This window comes from Monodelphis domestica, chromosome X (assembly GCF_027887165.1).
Source record: "Monodelphis domestica isolate mMonDom1 chromosome X, mMonDom1.pri, whole genome shotgun sequence".
In the NCBI taxonomy this organism is placed as follows: Eukaryota; Metazoa; Chordata; class Mammalia; order Didelphimorphia; family Didelphidae; genus Monodelphis; species Monodelphis domestica.
This window is the reverse complement of record NC_077235.1, coordinates 82155156-82176906: the sequence shown is the minus strand read 5'-3', so window position 1 is coordinate 82176906 and position 21751 is coordinate 82155156. Positions and strand designations below refer to the sequence as shown.

The 21751-nt window shown below is 45.7% G+C and overlaps 1 protein-coding gene across 3 annotated transcripts; it reads right to left on the bottom strand.

Annotated features, from left to right (window-relative positions):
- Nucleotides 1–666: 666 nt before the first annotated feature.
- Nucleotides 667–21461, bottom strand: LOC103105007 (zinc finger protein 879-like). Of its 3 annotated transcripts, XR_008914619.1 has the most exons (7): nt 20693–21461; nt 16896–16979; nt 16390–16516; nt 14061–14171; nt 9868–9943; nt 5928–6047; nt 5082–5213 (listed from the first exon to the last, which is right to left on the bottom strand). XR_008914619.1 is itself a non-coding variant. In XM_056809164.1 (6 exons), exons 2-6 carry the CDS (start codon nt 16926–16928, stop codon nt 5210–5212), a joined length of 351 nt encoding a protein of 116 aa, XP_056665142.1. In that variant the 5' UTR covers nt 16929–16979; nt 20693–21461; the 3' UTR covers nt 667–5209. The 3 variants fall into 3 exon arrangements, 2 of the variants coding, with proteins under 2 accessions (XP_056665142.1, XP_056665141.1); XM_056809164.1 differs by lacking the exon at nt 5928–6047 and having other exon boundaries at nt 667–5213; XM_056809163.1 differs by lacking the exons at nt 5928–6047; nt 9868–9943 and having other exon boundaries at nt 667–5213.
- Nucleotides 21462–21751: the final 290 nt, after the last annotated feature.

The window sequence follows — 21751 nt, the reverse complement described above, 5'->3', positions numbered from 1 at the left end:
GAATCATCAGCATAGAGATCATTGAATCCATGGGAGGTGAAGAGTTTACCAAGAGGCCCAGGACAGAGCCTTGGGGACGCACCCACGGCTAGTGGTCATGACCTGGATCTCCTCCTCCTCCTCCTCAAGGTTTACCTCATTTAAGACCCTCTAAACTAAGCCTCTTCTGGTGCCCTGCCCCGCTTTTGAGTGCTTCCCGCCCTCTCCCTTGCATGTATTTGGCACTTTCTCATATGGGTACATGCATTCCCCCAGGAAGCTCCTCCCTTGCATTCCTAATGCCTTGCCAATCCGTAAGCAGGACAGCACCGTCCTGGGCCTTAAGATCCCATGATCTGAATTTGTCACTTAGGATCTCTGCCCCAAAGAGTGAACAGCGCACTGCAGTGGAAGCTCGATGGAGGTGGAATGGGCAAGCCAGGCCTAGAAGAGACATTGCCCTTCACACACCACATTTGTGCCATCTCCCTGACTTATTGTATCGTTGCCAATTAGATGTAGCCTCCTAGGTTCAAGTTCCTTCCCCCCTTGCCCGTAGAGCTCAATAGCACCTTACGATGGACAGCACACACAAGTCAGCCTAGAGAAGCGGGGTTCACCACTATCCCGTCCCTCGGAAGGTGACACCTAGAGATGATCTAATGACAAAACGCCTGGCCATTAGCATTGGCGCTAAACATTTATTGTGCATCTGTGTTGGGGGCACAGTGCAAGACCCTGGGGATATAGAGGGAGCAGATCAGATAGCTTGCCCTGGGGGGGCGTATAGTCAAGCTGGAAAGAATACATTTGGGTAGCACTTCACAGTTCACAAACCATACAGAATCTCATTTGATCCTCACAACGACCCAATGATAGTCTGGGCAGGTAGCATTATCTCCATTTGACAGACAAGTAAATTGAAGATCAGGATATTTACCCAAGGTTACATGGCTAGTAAGCGACAGGGCATGGGCACATACATGAGAAAAATCCAAAATACACGGCAGCATACGTTAGGTGCCAAACAAGCAATACAAACAATAGTAGAAACACAGGCTCTCCTGGCTGTAAGAGCCACCACGTCTAAGCCACGTGACCAGGAACTGTCCCTACAATGTCCTCAACACACAGCCTCTGCCTGAAGACCATGAGTGACAGGTGACATACTACTTGCCCGCAGTAAGAGGATATTAAATGTAGGAGTGTTGGGGAAGATTAATGGAGGAATCCTTGAATGGTAGAATCTAAATAAGCTGAATAAAAAGGAAAAGGCATTTGGGTAGGAGAAATGGTATGCATGGGCAAAGGCACAGAGATGGGAATTCAAATAGCTTCCAGTTGTATCATGCTTTCAAGTTTACAAAGCATTTTTCACAGGCTCCCAAATCATCACCGATTAAGGCAGGTTGGGTTCTTCTAATCCCTCTTTTACTGATGAGGAGACTGAGGCTGAGAGGTGAAGTGATTTAATGTTAGAAAGCCACTCGCTGGATGGGATTTGAAAACAGGCCTTCTGCCTCCAAGGCCAGTACCCTTTCCACCACACCATACTCCAAAAACGGTCAAGTTCCGCTTTGGGAATCACATATAGGTCAACTCGGTCAGAGGGTTCACAAAGAGGAATGTCCCAGAAACAGGGAACTCGGAAGCCGCTAGTCCAGAATGGGAATAAGTAAGAATCCTCTCTGTGACACCGCCAACAAACCTAACCCCTAACTCCTGGGACACCCACAGACAATGCCCTTCCACTGCCGGGTCGCCTTCCCTTACATCAAGGATAAAGCTGCTCATCTGTCCCCCCTAGTTCTGTTCCTTGGGGCAAGGCAAAACAAGTGAAATCCTTCCACAAGGTAACCCTTTGAATATATGACAAGTTTTCCTTGTCCCCCGCCCCCAATTGTTCTTTTTCAAGCTAAACATCCACACGAAGCGCATTCCCTAGTCCTCTGGTCACTCTCTCTTCTAGTCACAGGCCTCTGTGTAGTACCAAGTGGTAGTTTCAGAGGTAGACAGAGGCCAGATCATCAATGGCTACCATGACAGGCTCTGAGGTCTGGCTTTATTCAGTATGGAGCTGAACAGCACCACATCAACTTGGAAATCTGGAGCCAGAGGTGAATTGGACAAAGGAGGAAATTAGGAGGACAAACTGTATCACAAAGATAGCGTCAGCAACTACTACAGCTCATATTACTCTAGTAAACCAGATGGGTTCCAATCCCAGGTTTCAGTGAGAGCTCAACGGCAAGAATGCAAAAAGAAGATGGGGATGTCAAAGGATCGCTCTACTGCAAATATGAATAACATGGAAATAGGTTTGAACCTATACATGGATAACCCAGTGGAATTGCTTGTCAGCTCCGGGAGGGGAGAAGAAAGGGGAAAGGGAGAAGGGAGAAGGGGGGGGGGGGAGAAAAAATCATGAATCATGTAATCATGGAAAAATATTCTTTAAAAAAAAAAAAGAATGTGAAAAAGAAGAGCTCTAGTATTACAGACTCATAGATTTAAAAGGGGAAGAGGCCTCAGAAGCCATCTAGGCCAAGTACGGCTCCAGAGCTGCGGGGTTTTGCTCAAGGTCACACAAGTTGCCAGGATTTGAACTCATATTCTTTTGAATGTAAATTCTGCTAATCTCATTGCATGATAGGTTCTTAGAGGGTCTGCTCAAGTTCAACACCCCCTTAGTCTGCAGGTACCATCCCCAAACCTTGGCTCCTACTGATTCTCCTTGCTCCTACCCGTTTAGTCCCTGGATTCCTCTAGAAAATAAAAGGGGAGGTCTACTCAAGCCTTCTTTCCTCTCCAGTCAAGTCTAGGAGAAAGCAGGAAGAGACATAGGTTTGACTCTTGCTTGACACTAGCTACATAACCATAGACAAGTTGCGTCCTCTCTGGGTCTGTTTGTAAAACTGAGTGTTAACAACTCTTGAACCTACCACACAGGACTATTGGGAAATTCAAGAGATAATCTATATCAAAGTGCTCAAAGTATTACAGAACTGGTGGCTTATTCCTAGAGGGAAAAGTCAATTGCTACTTTTCCTGTCCTTGGACTAAAGCAAACTCAACATCATCTTCACTTCTAGTCCCCGTCCACTTTGGAGCTCTAGCTCAATCACAACTTTCTCCTGATATTTTGTCTGTCTCTAAAGCAACCTTGGGCCTCACCAGCTCAGTAGATCTAGTGTGGGCTTCTCTAGACAGCCTGAACGAAGCATTTGTCTTTGGAAGTAACCAGAAATAAAGTTGGGTGGGTAGGTGGTGGCCCAGGGGGATCCAGTGCCACCTGCCAGTTCTAGAAGACATGATCAAAGCGATGATGACTTGGCAAAACGAATCCAAAAGCCTTAGGCAAGAGATTTTTTAAAATAACAAAATTAAAAGGAGAGCCTGGAGGCAGGAGAATGAGTCAATAGGTAACTGCATTAAATCCAGGCTTGTGATAGCTTCCAAGGACCTTAACTATAGTGTGGCAGCAGCAAGGACTGAACCCTAGCTGCCATGATTGAAGGCCAATCGGCAACATTAACACTGGTTTTGGTGTAAAACAAAGCAAATCATGGATACACAAGCTCACCTTCAATATTTTTATAATACTATGTGGAGTCTAGCCAGTGTGAATTTTCTGGGGCTTGAAAAGCTGCAAGAGTGACTGAAGCTTTCCTAATATCAATTAGGCCCACACTATTACTCTTTAGTGTGAATTTTCTCATGTGAAATAAGCTCTGAGCTCTGTTTGAAGGCTTTCTCACGTTCATCATACTTATAAGGTTTCTCTCCAAAATGAATTCTTTTATGTAAAATGAGCTCTGAGCTCCATCTGAAGGCTTTCCCACATTCATTACATTTGCAGGGCTTCTCTCCCCTATGAATTCTCTGATGTACAATAAGGTTGGAGGTCTGACTGAAGGCTTTCCCACATTCATTGCATTCATAGGGCTTTTCTCCAGTATGAACTCTCTGATGGGTAATAAAATGTGAGCGCAGTCTGAATGCTTTCCCACATTCATTACATTTATATGGTTTCTCTCCACTGTGAATCCCCTGATGTATAATAAGGTTTGAGATCTGAGTAAAAGCTTTCCCACATTCATTACATTCATAGGGCTTCTCTCCGCTATGAATTCTCTGATGTTGAATAAGCTGTGTGGTGCCCTTGAAGATTTTGCCACATTCATTACACTTATAGGGTTTCTCCCCACTATGAATTCTCTGATGAAGAATAAAGGTTGAAATCTTGTTGAAGGCTTTTCCACAATCACTACACTTATAAGGTTCCTCTCCGCTATGAATTCTCTGATGTCGAATAAGGTGTGAAGCACACCTAAAGTTCTTTTCACATTCATTGCATTTATAAGGTTTCTCTCCAGTATGAATTCTCTGATGGCCAATGAGGGATGAGATCTGGCTGAAGGCTTTCCCACAGTCATTGCACTTATAGGGTTTCTCTCCGCTATGGATTCTCTGGTGTTGAATGAGGTGTGCGGTCTCTTTGAAGGCTTTCCCGCATTCATTACATTTGTAGGGTTTCTCTCCACTATGGATTCTCTGATGTTGCTTCAGGCCTGACCTTGCTGTGAAGGCCCTGCCACATTCATTACATTCATAAGGTTTCTCTCCACTATGGATCCTCTGGTGTACAATAAGGTTGGAGGTCTGACTGAAGGCTTTCCCACATTCATTACATTTATAGGGTTTCTCTCCACTATGAAATCTTTGATGGACAATAAGATATGAGGTCTTACTGAAGGCGTTGCCACATTCATTACATTCATAACGCTTTACCCTACTATGGATTCTCTGTCTCACAGACTCGGGATTCAGGCTAAAGTTGTGATTATATTCATCATGTCTCTGAGCTCTCCCTCCTGGAGGAGCTCCTTCATATGGAACGGGGAAATCCTGCACTGTCAGTCCCATATGTAAAGGGAAGCTCAGACCACAGTTTCTCCTATAATCACTATAGTCATGGCCTCTCTGCTCTATAGAGACTTGGTTGGGGTTTATAGCCATAAGGCTGAAACCTCTCTCTTGGGATAGGGTACAACTCCCTGGCTCACTGGGCTGCCTTTCTAGCCTGTTTGCACATGCAGAAACATCTCCAAAGTCAAACCCCTGAGGAATGGCCCATGGGAATCCTGCCAATAAAGTCCATTGTGATGCAACTTCTTCAGACATTTCTGGCTTTGGGATTGGCTCCTCCTCATTCTCCATCTTAATGCCATCACCTGTAATGAGCAATGAAAAAAAGATCAACACAAAACAAATGTCACCTGTTCCCTCCCCAGAAATAAAATACTATAATCTCAAACCAAGGGAGAGTATAGGAACCAGAGGCAAGAAGTGAAGGGAAGAAGACTGATGAATGCAAGGAAGAAGGGGCCACAGGATGGAAGTAGATAGGTGGTCAGGCTTAGAACAAGAAGGACTTTAGTTCAAGACCTGCCTCTCATGTATATTAGCATGCTGAAGTCATTTATTTACCTTCTTTATTTTTAGCTATTTCATTTTATTTCCATGTTATTCATTTTTGTAAGTGAATAATCTTATAAAACCAAAACCCCAAATCATACACCCAAATAAACAAGTGATAAATCATATGTTTTCAGCTGAAGTCATTTAACTTCTTAATGCCCCACACAACTCAGAAATGATAAAAATACAAATGAGATCTATATTGAAGGAAAGAGTTGCTATATCGAGAGTTCCACAAACCAGAGAAATCACTGGCCCAAATCAAAACAAAAAGGAACAAGAAATAGTGAGTATAAAGCCTGTATAGAATGAGGAGTGGTTTCAACTGACAGAGGAGGGGAAGTTACACAAAAAATGGCCAAGACCTTTCAAATCATCGCTGCTGCTGCCTCATCTCCCCCAGTGTCTCTCCACCCCCCAGGGCCTATTTCTTTTGCTCAAGTTCACAAATCTTCCCCTCCAATTACCTTGCAAAACAGGGATTTTACATTTATGCTGGCTACCTCACAGTGTTATGGGGTTCAGACGTGTACCCCTGGGGTTCAGGAAGGATACCTTTTGCAAGAATGCAAGACTCCAAAACTTAGCTTAAAAACAAAAAGAGAAATTTATTAATTTAGGAGGTAATGTTGAGAATGGCCAGGAGGATAGCAAGGTGGAACAGCAAGATGGAAGGCTGCTCCCAGAACCCATCAATTCTGGGGATTTTATACTCTTGCAACAAATGCTGTGTCATAGTGTGGACGTGACTCTAGAGTGGTCATCACTCGGGCATTTGGTGGGGTGGGGGGATCATCTGACTGGGGTCTGCCTGGAGACAGAGGGAATGACCCTCAGAAAGCTTCCTTAGTTTTAGGGAACAGACAGATGTCTGAGATGTAGCCTGATAGGATCGAGGTGTGGCCTGGAGGTGCCTCTCTCTGTCCATCTTAAATCTAAAGGAGGATCAAAGGAGGACAATCATGTCAGGGACCTGTCGGGGTCATTGGATGTTTTAGGCTAGGAGTCACGAGGATGTAAGGGAGCAAAGGGATTTCCCTGATAATGGTTTGCCTGAGCTTCTGGAGGTACAGCGCCCACGTCAACGGGGCTATTGTAAGGAAAGCATTTTGTAAATTCTAAAGTATGATGTAAATATTATCCACAAAAATTCTGTGTAGATGTCAATGACAGACTAGGCCCACCTTCTGAGAACTAATGTAGCTGAGTATGAAGAAGCTCATTCATTACCAGTGAGGTTGGCTGCCAGATGATGAACCCTCTGGAAACCACCATCTTGACAAAGGAAAGCCAAATTGGTCACCATAATTATGAGGCACAGAGACAGTAGAAGAGTGGAAGAAAAGGGGGGAGAAGGTGCTAAGAACCATATTTTGGAGCCCACTTATAGACATTTAATTTAGCAAGTGGCACACTAAAGAGAAAGATATTGATTCTAATGATGAAAACTTCCTAAAGAAATTTAAACGATATAAATAAGGGGCCATCAAAAGGCAAAAACAGCTTGAAGTAGCCGTTTCCAGCTAATTATCTGCTTTAGCCAAGGCCATCACTAGTTTGGAATTCAAAACCAAAAAAACACTCATGAAAACATTGCAGAGAATAATGGAAGACTGAGCAGTGTCTCTTTACAAAACCAAAAAAAGCAGTAGTTAGGAAACTATGTCTACAAGCAGAGTTTGACATGACACTCAAGCCAGAGCCTTAGTTTCCTTATCTATAAAATAACAAGGGCCTGGCATCTAAGGTCTCTTTTAGCTTTAAGTCTATGGCCCTATGAGATGTGGCCACAGCCACAGAGGACATCCAGCCCAGAGTCCAATAAAAGAATGACTCTCTCTGTGTGGCAAAGTCCCCCAGAAGCTCCTGCTCATGGAAGACACTGTGCTGACTCACTGAGCTCTGGAACATTTCAGCATCTCTTGAGCTTGTCATCACTGCTCAAAATGGGGGTTTGGCCTTGACTATGAACAAAGGAAAACCAAAATGGATGGCGAGTGCCACTTTTTTACTATGATGTGCAGTAGAATAGAGCCCCCAAAGCTGGTCCCAGAATTGAACACGGAGGAAGAAAGCAAGCTGTACGGCCTTGGAGAAACAGCAACGTTTTTAAGGAAACCCAGTTTTCCCATAAGACAAAGGGCCATCTTTTTGCTGCATTGGCTAAAGCATAGAATACAGTCATCTCCAAGACTGAGATCTCCCACAGGACAGTAGAGACACTGGATGGGAATTAGCGGACAATAACACACTACCAACCGAGAATTATAATAGAAACAGTATGAAGGATGCCATCAGAGAAATGTGTGATCAGAAAAGGTGGCAAGAGCAAGGCATAATCAATATATACTTGGCTTGTTCCATTGGCTTCCATAAAATGTCAAGAGAACCATAAAGAAGGCCTTGCTTAGCGTGTTGCATGAAACCTAGAAGGCACACAGGACGGGGTGCAATGTGCTTCCATGGAGGAATACCTACATTTGATCAGAAATCAGATGTGGATAAGAGGCCTATTTAAGCATTTAAGCAGAACTGCTGTATTCTAGCAAGAAATATTTAACCGACATATTTCTGCTTCTATATCCATTAGGGAAGTTAGTCTCAAATTAATCGAATATTATCTTTACCAGGTTTGTTTTTTTTAAACTTTAACTTCTATCTTAGATTGATTCTAAGGCAATAGAACAGTAAGGGCCAGGCAACGGGGATTAAGTGACTTGCCCAGGGTCACAGAGTGTATATATAAACCAAAACAACCTTCCATCTTACTGTGAATTGGTTCGAAAGCAGAAGAGCGGCAAAGGATAGGTAACGGAGGTTCAGTGACTTGCTTGGAGCCAGATCTGAACCTAGTACCTCCCGTCTCTAGGCCTGGCTTTTGATCCACTGAGCTACCTAGCTGTCCCCTTTTACCAGGTTTTTAATCAATACCATATTGGTCTCCCCAAGAGTACTGAGGTAACATCCCATCTTTCTCTACATTTATGAATAATCTGTAATGAAGATTATTTGTTCCTGGAACGTTCGGTTATGATTGCATCTGGGCCAGGTGATTTTCTGTGAAGAATTCTTTGGTGACTCATTTCTTCTATTTTTCCTTGGAGATTAATAATTGAAATGAGCGATTTCCTGTTGTAACATCAATTTGGATACCAATACTGCATGGAGTATTCTCTAATAACATCCTTAATTTATTTTGTGTCCTTGCAACATCTTAGCTCTTCGCCTGTAGAATCTGGCTAATCTGCATTTTCCCCTCTTTTAAACGTTTTTAAACTCAATTTGCAGACAGATGTCAATTTATTGTTCTTTAAAAAAATACTCCAGTTTAACTGATTAATTCAATTGTTCTCCTCTCTTAATTTCCCTTCTTAACTTCATAATCATTTTCTTCTTTTAGAAAAGGCCAAAAGTGCCTTGCAAGTACAAGTTTAATGCATCCATTTTCTTCCTTTTTCTTATTAAGGTTGAGTTCAGTGATATGCATTGGCTTATACCAGAGACTAGGTACATGCCATAGATTTTGATATGTTTTATTTCTGTTGTCATTTGTCTTTTAAACATACTGATAACATTCTTCTAGTTTCTTCTTTAATCCAATCATTGCGGAATAGATTTCCCTCCCTTTCCATGTAGTTTTTAGAACTGTTTCTCATGTCATTGCTACTTAATTCTAATTTTATTGAATTATGAGATGAAGTTCACACTTCATATCTGAAATAAAGTGGGAATCATTTCTGCCTTTGTCCATCTATGCGGGGGTTCTTTGAGCCACAGTGGATTGTGGAGTATTTGAAAAAAATGGAAAGCTAGTGGTGTAAATGGAAATTACTAGTTTCTACAGAATCTTTTAAATCTGGCCTCAGATACTTCCTAATCGTGTGGCCCTGGGTAAGTCACTTAATCCCCACTGCCTAGCCCTTACTGCTCTTCTGCCTTAGAACCAATACTGCGTATTGGTTTTCCTTTAAAAGGAAAAAAAAGGATTTGGGGGGGTTGAGCTGTATAGAAATGGTTGTCTTTGTTTTGGTGTTTAAGTTCAGAACTTTTAAAAATAAAAAGCAAACCAAAAAAAGAGAAAAGAATGTGTATTCCTACTGCTCCTCCCACTTAGTCCTCTCCATTCCAATTTATTAAATCAGCAGGTAGAAAGCCGTTAATATTTTATTGTTCAGTTTCACTCGATTGATTCTATAATGCGTTTTTAAAATTCTGATACTGTTCATTCTTTCCAATTAGTCCTCATGAATTTTTACCATTGAACTGCATATACACTGACGTGTTCGGATTATATTATTCCTTTCTCCCTACATGCTCTTTCTTAATTGAAATTTCCCCATAGAGAGAACTTAGAAGCACTAAATAGTTTTGGTTGTTGTTTTTATTCGAGCTAGATTTCCCTCTTACTTGGACTTGGGCTCCATATTTCCAGCTGTCCACGGGACATTTCCACTTTTTATCATCTCGTCAAATAGAAGATTCCCTAAAAAAGACTGAAGTCATCAGAGGACTTTCAAGATTGCTTAGTTTAATTCTCGTATTTTCCAGATGAAGGAACTTGAAACACAGGCAGCTTAAAGGACTAGCCCAGGCAATAGCAGAGGCCCAAATGGAGGTCTCTGGCCTTCACACTGATTAAATATACCAGGCTGCCCATCCTTCAAAGCTCCCCTGAAAAACAGGCGTCTTTTCCCAATAATGCCCCTCCTCTGTAACAGGCCCTCTTTAGAACTAAAGGAACTCATTCTTCTAGGCAGAAAGGGGAACCATTTCTGTCCTTTCCCTTCCCAGCCATTCTCCTCCCCACCCCATCCCATATCTCTCCCTCCCACCTTGCCCCCCCCCCCCCCAACTAAGTTCCACCTCCTTCTAATTGTCAAGCCTATTCTCTTTCTTGCTTTGTTCTGCAAAGCCCTTATCTCTGGTCAGGTTTTCTCCTGGTCTCCAGGCATTCCCTGCATCAAAGTACTCTGCATACTGTGGGGCAGGCCAAGTCGATTCATCTTCCTTACTCAGTGGGTCTTTCCTGCCTCTGGGAGCAAATACACGGTGCTTGTCATTCAGAGCCCTTCGTAACCCAGCCTCCTCCTACCTCTCCAGGCTCCTCACACCTTACTCCTAGCCATGCACCTCTCATTCCAGCTACCGGGACGGTCTGCAAACAAGACCCTCCATCTCTCAGCTCCAGGCATTCTTTTGGACTGACCTCCATAACCAGGATGCTCTGCCTCCTCCACTGACTACTGACCTCCCTGGCTTCCTTTAAGTCCCGCTTCTACAGGAAGCTTTCCTCCAGCTCTCTTAATTCTAGTGCCTTCCCTCTGTTCCTTACCTTCTGTTTAGCCTCTATAGCTTATTCTATATATCTGTTCATGTGCTTTGTGCCCCATCAGACTGTGAGCTCCTTGAGAGCAGGGGGCTGCCTTTTGCCTCTTTTTGACTCTCCAGCACTCAGTACAACACCCAGCACACAGTAGGTGCTTACTGTTTACTGAATTGAACTGAATTGGCTAGCAAGCATACAATAGATCTATAGTAGAACCAAACTCGACTGATTGGGTTTCAAGAGCCTGCAAAATTGGACCTTGCTGCACCCTCATTTGCCACTAATCTCTCAACCAAACTTATTTATCCAATCAGGCTGGTCTCACTACTGTCACCTCAACAAGCTATGCTCATTCTTACCTTTTCCTCTATTTGTCTTCCTAGACATTCGCACCTGCCATAACTTACTCCCTCCCCTCCAACCCTAATTCTAGCCACTTGAGAATGTCCCATTTCCTCTAAGACTATTCCTAACTCAGAAGTATATCCAGTGCACTCTCAGACCTGACTATGGTGGAACTCTACTGAAAAACTCATCAGTTCATATTCAGAATTCTTGCCATTAAAGTCCCTCTACAACTGAGCACCCATCTCTCCCTTCTATGGCAGCCCCCCCACAGGTCTCGCACACATCGTCCTTCATCTCTACTTGCTCATCCTCCCATAGATCTAGCCTCAAATGCCAAAGCCCAGCAAGAACTGAGAATGGTCATGGTGTGTATGGATGACTAGGAGGAGCACCCAACCAGGTCAGAATAAGCCGTGTCAGGGAAGAGCAGCAGCTAATGGTGGAAGAGTAATGGCGAGCCAGATAGCAAGGGTCCTGAGAGGTATACCTCCCAAAGTGCTCCACACACAACAAAATCCATACTGATGATAACAATGGTGACATTAGGTACCATCTGCATGGCATTTGATGGCTTATATCAAGTTTGCAAGGTTATTCCATTTGCTTCACTCTGTAGTCTTATGGGGTAAGCACTACCAAGGAGAATTCTACCCATTCTATACTTAAGGAAATTGAGGCTTGGAGTGGTCAGCTGACTTAAATTCACCCAACTAAGATGTGACAGTGCAGAGACTCCAATGCCAAGTGTCCTGATGCCATCAGCATTCTGCTAACTCCCAGCTGTCTCACTAAAGGGCGTTTAATAAATGCCTGCTAGAACCGGGAGAACACTGTACACAGTAACAGCAATATCGGACGATGAGTACCTGTGAAAACTTGGCTCCTCTCAGCAGGGCAGTGATCTGGGGCAATCCTGAAAGGGACTTATGACGGGGAAGGCTGTCCACCTCCAGAGAAGAAGCTGCTGGAGTCCTCTTTCCCATCGGTGTATCTTTGGTTTTATTTGGGGGTTTTGGTTATGTATGAGTTTGTTCTTACAATAATGACCACTAAGGAAGGAGGCTTTGCATGACAATAAAAACAAAATGTTTTACATGCCTGCTGAACTTGCCTAACACAGAGACAGAGAAATGTTAGCTGCTATTGTTATTGTGCTCGGCACACACCTAGCAGGAGAAGTAATGATTCCAAAGAGTCACCTGACTTCATCAAGAATAGGTCATGTCAGCCTTTTTTGCCAGGATATTAAATTAGTAGATAAAGGGAATGTTGTGGATACAATTGCCTAGATTTGAGCACTCTGCTTACGGAGAAGGCAGAGAGGAGTGAACCGGATGCTAACACAGTGAGATGCATTCAGAAGGGGGGTTGTCAGTGGGGCAGGAGGTCTTTATCACGGTGCCCCAGGGATTTGTGTAAGTGGAAATCTTGGAGCCCAGGACTATGTTCCCCAGAATTCCTTTTACCTTCCTTTACATATGTCTTTCTTTTATGGTTTATAACTCTTTGGGACTCCTCCCTCTCGCTCCTCTTTCTTTCTCGAGGCTTGAGTTAGCTAGCTCCCTTCTAACTCTCGTTTTTATTTTAATAAATCTTATAAACATAATACTTGAGGTATTGTATAGTAATGCTTAACTCTCACAGATGTGTGCCGTTTAATGTTTTAATCAGTGATTAGGATAAAGGCAATAAAAGGCATACTCATCAGGCCTGAAGATGCCACAATATGAGGAGGGACACAGAATTAGGCTAAATTTAACAAGATGAAATTCAGTAGGGATAAGCATAAGGCCTTCTACTCGGGTACAAAAAACTTAACGTCACCAGCAAAAGACGGGGGAGATGCAATGAGGCACAAGTTTGTCCTCGACTAAAAACCGCCCTGGAGTTTCAATGGACTGCAAGCTGAATGTGTCGAGAGTATGACGTGACAGTCACAAAAGCGAGTGCAGTCTGGTGCTGGCTGGAGAGGCCCAGAGCTTCTAGAGTCAGGCAGATGATAGTCCCACTACTACACCTTCATACAGAACACTGAGACCAGTTGTGGGCTCCAGGCTGAAGAAGGCTATTGACAGGCTAAAGACTGTTCACCTGCTGGTGAAAGGCCTTGAGTACACAGGCTTGAAAACAAAACATATCAAAAAAAAACTTTATAAAAAACTCTGATCTGATTTCCAAAACCACTTAACTGGGACTGCCTGAGGTACCTGTCAATGTGGAAACTAGAAACCCCCAACTTGTAGCCTAGTAAGATCTGATGAACCCCAAATTTTAGGACTGGCTTGTAAGTTGGAGAGCCCCAAGCTTGTCTTTGTTCCCCGTTCCCGTGAAATCCACCCTGAAGGGAATCCCAGGCTAGCAGTTTCAGACTGAATAATGACCCTAAGGTAAATGACAGTCCCTGTCAGGTGGGGCCAAGTGACTATTCCTGTCTCCAGAAGCCTCTCCCACCGTATCACACCCTCCTTTTAAGGATCGAACTCAGGACCTTCAGCTTAGGAAACTGAGGTGTTGCCTACTGCGCTAAAGAGTCACTTGGCTTGGGCTTGGCCTCACCTGAAGGGTCATTATTCAGTCTGAAACTGCTAGCCTGGGATTCCCTTCAGGGTGGATTTCACGGGAACGGGGAACAAAGACAAGCTTGGGGGTCTCCAATTTATAAGCTAGTCCTAAAACGTGGGGTTCATCAGAGCTACAAGTTTGGGGCTTCTAGTTTCCACACTGACATACCCCATGGTAAGATACAGGAGGTAGAGTAAAAGAAGGATGCCTGAGAGTCAGAAAACTGCTTAGTTGGGGAGGGGAGGGGAGGGCTACCAATCAAGGCTGGAGACAAAGTCTAAAGCCCTAACACCGAGGAGCTGAGCAAGACCAAAGGGTTCCTTCTGGACAGTTCCCATTCACCTAGTACTGCTCCCCGACTCACCTGCCCAAGTTGCCTGGTCCTCTCCAGGTTCTAAACCTTGAAGATCTGTGATCCATGGCATTTGCCCTTGTTCCAGCTTGGAAATGACATCAGGCTTGGAGATGGGAACCCCTGCTCCAAAGGAAAGGCAGACAGACATGACGAGTAGGGCTTAGGGCACAGAACTCTCCCTTCTCTCCCAGCATGACTCCAGTAAGTAGGGGGCAAAAAGGAAATACCCACTGATGTTCCAATGAGGAGGGGCTGGGGAACCATCCAAAAGGCACCTGAGTGTGACATGCGAATGGCAAATCTGAGAGGGAGTCAGTACTGGATCTAGAGGTTGGGCTGGGCCCAGAACACTGATGCAGCATTTGCCTTTGGTCTTCTCAGAGAAAGTAAACGGGCCAGGGATCAGCACGAGGGTCCTGGGAATGGGACAAATTGTCTGGAAGGAAACTGGGAGGCTGGGGACAGTCAATAGGGTTAGCTGCCAATTTCAGCCCCTGCAAAGACCAGACCCATCAGCTGGTAGCAGGACCCACAGGGTTGGGAACCTACTGAGGCTAACCTGATGGCTTTTCAGAGTCAAAAGTGCTCAAAGGGAGAAAAGATCATATGGCACATCCTCTTTGTCTAAAAAGGTAAGCATGGAAGCACAGCATTTCTGGGACTCTTCGACTTCATCTATCTATCTGGACACTCCTTCCTCCAACACAGACTACCCCTCCACACCTTTGGGCTTCCAGAACTGTCAGGGACAAAAGAGATTAATCACAGAGCAACTTAGCTAGGCTGGCCTCTGGAGGTCAGACAGGTTCTGGTCCTTAGCCTCTACTCCAAGCCCTTCCAGAGAAGTAGGAACTTCCCGAGTTTATTCTCCAGTGGCTAAGCCTTCCTTAGAGAACCTGGGTCACTTCCATGCCACAAGGCAGCACTGGAATAAGGTTTTAATGGAGGCTGAAGACCAATATAATCTTGAAAACGACAAAGGGTACAGAGTCAATAGGGAAGATTTCATTTTTAGCTAAAATCACAAACTTCCATTAAAAAGTTTAGAGGTGGGGCAGTTGGGTGGCTCAGTGGATAGAAAGCCATGCCTGGGGATGGGAGGTCCTGGGTTCAAATGTGGCTTCAGACACTTCCTAGCTGTGTGGCCCTGGGCAAGTCACTTAATCCCAAGTGGTTAGCCCTTACTGCTCTTCTGCCTCAGAACAATTACTTAGTGTATCAATTCTAAGACAAAAGATAAGGGTTATAAAAAAAAAAGGGGGGGGTTATATCATTCTCTTGAGTGAGGAAGATGAACTTGAACGGATACATAAGTGACCCTGGGCAAGTCACTTAAGCTGTTTGCCTCAGGCTTCCCATCTATAAAAATAGAGATGATAATAGCACCTACCACAGAGGGCTATTGTGTGAGGACCAAAGGAGATAAGATGTAAAAAGCATTGTAGACCTAAAAGAACTATTAGGGTCACTGTTTTCTTTCTTTTCATTTCAGATGTATCGATTTTTGTTGCAGGGGAAATAATTAATTTTATAGAATTGAATCGATTTTGTCTCCTGAAAATTTGATTTCTCCAACTGCTAAAACTTTTCCTCTCCAGAGCTAGGAAACAGCATTTTTTAAAGCCTATAAATGACTTAGAAAACTATTTCAATCATGGATCCATGATGAGCATATGGTATGAGAAGGATGTCTAAGGCCACACGGTGCCGTTCTGCTTTTGTTTTCGGGAGCCTTGAGCTTCTTCTCTAATGTTTTGTAATCTAGGACTTGTCAAACAAGAATCAATTACATACTTTTGCTTCTGATTTTGGATGATTCATTCTGTTTAACTGATCTTTTGGAAAACCCCACAAGCAGACAGCTTGCTAATGACGGCTTTATAGTATAAACTGAGGTAACTGATGCTTAGATAGTACTTTTTTTTTGGCAAGGGCTTTATATCTATTATATAATTTGAGACGACTCAAACCCACCAGGGAAGGGGATTCTCCATGAATCGTCTCCATGTTACAGACAAGGGGACAGAGGCTCTACCACATGAAGTGATTTGACCATCTTGGGCCACATGTGTGAGGAGTGTCAGAGAGAAGCCCCCCCAACGCCAAGCCCAACGCCCTATCCACTGCTCTGCTGCCTTTCTCAGGGCCTGCAGAATTCCATTTGAGCTTCTTTCTGGTAGTTGCTCTTCTTTTAAATGCAAACACTATTGGTCCTGGCAGCACTGTGGAACAAGCCAGTGGTATGGAAATGTCAACTGCCTTCTTGTCTTCACTGCTATCATCCAATCTGGAAGCCCAGAATAGCTCAGGAAATAGTCAGGAAGGAGCCAGCCCTTACCAAGAGAGGTGACATTCACGTAATTCTCCAGCATCACGTCCCGGTAGAGGGTCCTCTGGGCAGGGTGTAATCGGTCCCACTCCTCCTCAGTGAAATATACTGCCACATCCTCAAATGTCACCAACTCCTAAAACAGCAAAGACAACCCCCACCATGACCCCACTGAAAGGGCAAAGGCTGGGCATTAGAGACCAGAGGGGGACATGCAGCTGAGTAGATGGGTGGCAGCCCAGAGTCGTGTCAGGAAAGGCAAGAGAGGCAAGAGAGGCAAGAGAGGCCTGCACCTTCTAGTCTAACTCCATCGTGCTTCTGCTCTGATGATCTCAAGCAGGTCATTCATGAGTCTGGACTTCAGATGCAAAATGGAGATAAACCACGGGGTTTTAAAAAGCCCATTTCCCCAAACAATGGTTACAAGGGTGCTGCTGGGAGAGAGGACTAGAAAGGACACAAGAGGCTGAGGCAAACTGGAAATGTGAGCAAGTACAGAGGAAGCCACAATTCACCTGAGACCTGAAGGTCAGGAATGGAGCTGCCATCGCTTTTCCTCTTCAGCCCTCTTGGGCAGGGAGGGAAAGAAAACTGGAACTCTGGGAAGACAAAAGAGTCAAGTTAGATCAGCCCAGCTCTATGGTTCTCCCAGGGAGCTGTGGATACCTTATCTACCACCAAAGGATTCTGGGAAACCAAAGAAGACCCCTTCCAGCACTCCTTACCTGCTCTGACATAACTATCCATCAAGAGTTATTACTGAAGCCTAGTGTACCCATGACATTCTTTTTAGAGGGAAACAAGAAAGCAGACCACTCAGAGCCACTGGAGAGAGTGTCATCAAGTACTCCTTTTCCAGGGAGTCAGGGATCGATTTATTCAGTAACTAAAAGCTGGTGAAGGTTCCTTTCTAAAATCTTTGCTCCCCATCCAGACCGTGCCCTTTACGCTTTGTAAAAGGGATAAGGGCCAGCCCCCAACAGCCCGGCACACACTTGTTTGCAGCATGGAGCCAAAGCTAACCCAGTGAGTCCCATGGAATCTCCCTCACACTTCTCCATGGGTGATGGATGGAGAAAGGAATAGTGCTGCCAGCACCGGCCACAGGAGGAAGGGAAAAAGACGTACTCTGCAGGGCCTGAAGCTGGATCCTCACCAAACAGCAGGCAACCAGATGTTAGGGAGAGAAAAACTCCACTGCCCCCATTCCAGGAGAGGACAACAGAATGGGAAGGGTTGCAGGACTCTGTCCTTTCCAAGCCCCATTCTCTGAGGGGGGTTGGGAGGCAGGGTTGGCTAGGTGGTTCAGTGGGAAGAGAGAGACAGAGGCAAATAGAGAGAATGTGACAATAGCTAAAAACTGGTCTTTTCTCCCCTCCTACATGTACCATATGCCCTGACCTCAGGATCCTGGATCTAGAGCCGGAAGGGAGGAAACCGAAGCCCAGGGAAGTAAGATGACTGGCCTAGTACTAGGCATCAGAGGTGGGACTTGAACCTAGGTGCTTCGGCTCCAGAGCCAATGTTCTCTCCACTAGAGGTCAAACTATTTTATCTTATCCAGAGCGCCATCATCATTATTATCAATAGTAATAATGATTGTTGTTGTTGTTGAGTCATGTCTGACTCCCCATGACCCAGCTGGGGTTTTCTCGGCAAAGATACTGCAATGGTCTGCCATTTCCTTTTCCAGCTCACTTAACAGATGAGAAAACTCGGGCAAACAGGGTGAACGTCCTCAGTCACACAGCTCCTCGTTGTCTGAGGCCCAATCTGAACTCAGGAGGAGGAGTCTTCCTTCAGGTCAAACACTCTACCCCCTGCACCACTGAGCTGCCCAGTAAAGGAAGAGGAGACAACTTTCACTTTAGAGGGAAAGTACCAATCTCAGGGTTGGGCCAAGACCAGTTCAAGGCCCCTCAGCTTCTGTGCTGTGCTAGATCCTAACATCCAGGAACATGGTACACTTGTCAGCTTCCACAGGTTCCTGGCCAGAACCAGGCCTTCTGGGTACCACAGAGGGTGGGGGGCCTGGGGGCTTACGTGGACATTATTTTATAATGACCTGGTTCTGTGGCTTGGACTTGAGTTCTCGGGTTGTTTTGTCAAAATCTAAACTTCTCATTGTTCCCTCAATATGCCAAGGTGGACAGTCCCAGTTCAATACCATAAGGGAAATCCGGATCAACTCGGCCATTTTTCTCATCTGAGATAACTGAGTGGGCTCCCCCTCCCCACCTCCTAAATGTCTAATTTACTCAAAATGGAAAGGTCTTCCCATTGCCCAGCCCTTACTGTTCTTCTGCCTTGGAACCAATACACAGTACTGATTCCAAGACGGAAGGTAAGGATTTAAATAAAAAAAAAACAAAACAACAAAACCTGGAAGGTCTTGGCAAAATCAAGTGAGTGTATACCCCTTCTTTATGAAAAGAAAATGGAAGATGTATATACAATACTTTCCCTACTGCAGATGAAGATACTCTGTTGATTTACAAACAAAAACTTGGTTATTTAAAAGATTATGTCTGGCAGGGGCAGCTAGGTAGTACTGGGAGATAGAGGCAGGAACACCTGGGTTCAAATCTGGCCTAGAGCCACTTCCTAGCTAGGTGACCCTGGGCAAGTCACTTAACCCCTAAACTACTTAGCCCTTATCATTCTTCTGTCTTGGGTTTAAAAAAAAGATCATGTTTGGCGTTTTAAAAGATTTTATTATTTTTTACACCTATTGTATCCTAATTACATTAATATATACTTATTTATTATTTCAATATTCTACAGTCGTTTTAAATGTCTTAACTATAGCTTAAGTTAAGCTAAATAAGGTTGGCCATGAAGCTATCCAGTGGTTTATCATCTCTTAGTTTTCAGCAGATCATGAGAGCCAGGAGCAAACTTAAATAGAGAATGCTATGGAAATGAGAGCCAACTGTGAAGTGCTTCTGTCACCACTCCCCAGCAATGGTCCTCTGAGTGAGGGAGGAATATAAAGGGAACTAAGGCTGTAGCAATGGGGGCTGAAAGTGCTCTGGTGCATACTGAAAAGTGCTTGGCACTTGATCCCTGGGGGGTGCGGATGCAGGCCCCTACAGTGGAAGATAACATAGATGGCTTTGAGACAAAAATTGAAAACAAAAACCAAAACCAAGCAATCTTTTTTTCTTTCTTTCTCAGATTAGGAATAGTCCCCAGAGCCTTTCTTCACTGCCCTCTTCCCGACTTGTCCCTGAATTGCCAGTGCTTCCTCGGTTTCCAGGCTCCCATGAGGGTGTGTGCCTCCCATCTGAACAGCTCTTTTACCAAACACTCTTACCTCATAACTGGAAGAGCCCTTGGAGACTACTTAGTCTGGCCCTGTCATTTTACAGAGGAGGACACTGAGGCCTGGGGAGAGAAAGTACTTGATCCAAGGTCACCCACAGGATCTTAGATTGGAAGAGACCTCAGAGGGTACTAGTCCCACCAACTCTATTTTGCAGAGGAGAAAACTGAGGCTGAGCTAAGTAAAAGGATTCGCCCAAAGAAGCACATCTAAAGGTAAAAGGGAGGTCCTCAGAGACCAGCTAGTCCAATGCCCTCATTCTGCAGAGGGAGACACTGAAGCCTAGGGAGGATAAGTGACTTGTCCAAGGTCACACATAGCATCAGAGTTGGACAAGGCCTCAGAAGAAAGAGGATCCAAACCCTTCGTGGAGGGGGAGGGGAGGGGGCCCTGGGGCACAAGGTGAAATGCTCAAGGTCCCAAATAGAATTACAGATCCAGGGTTGAAAGAGATAAACTCAGAGGCCATCTAATCCATTTTACAGGAAGGGGAACTGAGGCCCGGGATGTGATTGGCCCAAGGTCACACATAGGATCCTGGATCTAAAGTTGGAAAGGCCATCTAATTTAACCTTTCCTTCCACAGAAGGGGAACTGAAGCCCAGCCAGGGAGTGGGGTGGGGGGTGATTAGCTCAAGGTCACCCAGGGCATAGGTGGCAGAGTTAAGACTCGCACCCACGCCTCGTACCGGCTGAGCCCAGTACCAGCAAACAGTAGGTGCCTGTTGACGGCCCGGCTGCCAGGGCAGGGCCTCTACCAGGCAAAGTACGGGACAAAAGGAGAGAAGAGGCCGCCGGTGGCGGATTACCTGGCCCCCGGCACGGGGAAGGAGACAGGCGGAGAGGGAGGGAGGAGGAAGGAAGGGGCGGGCGAGAAGGAAAGGAAGAGGGAGGGAGGAAGGAAAGGAAGGAAAGGAGGAAAGGAAGGAAGGAAGAAAGGAAAGAAAGAGGAAGGCAGAGGCAACGAGCCCGCCCAGCCGCACTCACCTGCGAGCGGCCAGAGCGGTCGGACGATGGCGGGGCCGGAAGTGCGGCCCCACCCCCGAGCGCCCGCCCCCATGGGCTGCCCTTGCAGGGAGGGATGCTGGCCCGCCACTTCCGCTGCCTCTCTAGGATGCCGGGAGGTCTCCGAGTCTCGCTGGTTGTTGCCCTCCCACACCTGGCCAGCGGCAGTGGGGCCCGAGGGGCGCGGAATACCGCATACGCTGGCCCGCAGGGTACACTTGCTGGGCTTTTTGCAGCGGTGTGGAGCACTGCATTTGTGTCGGGACACCTCTCCTGCTTTTCCTCCTTCCTGTGTGAGCGCTCCTTCTGACCACACCCCGCCACTGGCCTGAGCCCTCCTCTCTGCCCCCTCCACACTTGGGGATCTCGTGGCCTCTCCCGCATGGTTTTAACTCCCCGCTCTATGTGGACGAATCTCAGATCTGCCTGCCCCGCCTTCTCTCCATCCTCGGATGGCCACAGCAGGACCCCTTCCCCGCCCAGCCTCGGAGTCGTCCCGGACCCGCCCGCCCCCCGGAGCACAGCCCCCATGGGAGGACAGCTGCTGCTGGGGTGGGCCTGCCCGAAGACCAACTTGATTTTCATAAAGCGCAGGCCTGATCGTATCACACGCGCGCTCCCGTCACTCCCGTCACTCCCTATTGCTTTTAGGAACAAATACAAAATATTCCAAGCTTGACCTCTGCAGTCTCCTTCCACCGGGCTCCTCCTCCACACGGACAGAGCACTCCCACTCTCATCGCTGGCCATTTCCTCTGGCTGCTCCCCTGGTCTGGCTCCTAAGGAGCTCCTGGGCTTCCTTTAAGTCTTAATCCCTCCGGTAATTCTTTCCTCCCTACCCCAGTGGACTTGGCGTCAGGGCATCCAGTGCTCAAGTCACATCTCTGCCGTTTACTAGCTGTGCAAAGCCGGGGCAAGCCACTTTATTTGCTTGGGCCTCAGTTTCCTCGTCTGTAAAACGAGGAGGTTGGACTGTCACTTAACACAGTGCCTGGCACATAGTGGGCATTTAATAAGTCCTAGTTTATGCCTGATAGATAG

Coding starts and splice junctions, on each gene's coding strand:
- LOC103105007 (XM_056809163.1), bottom strand. CDS start 16,928: ATGGCAGCTCCATTCCTGACCTTCAGGTCTCAG. Junction 14,172..16,389: donor CGTGAATGTCACCTCTCTTG/GTAAGGGCTGGC, acceptor CCTTTGGAGCAG/GGGTTCCCATCTCCAAGCCT. Junction 5,214..14,060: donor GGACCAGGCAACTTGGGCAG/GTGAGTCGGGGA, acceptor TGCTCATTACAG/GTGATGGCATTAAGATGGAG.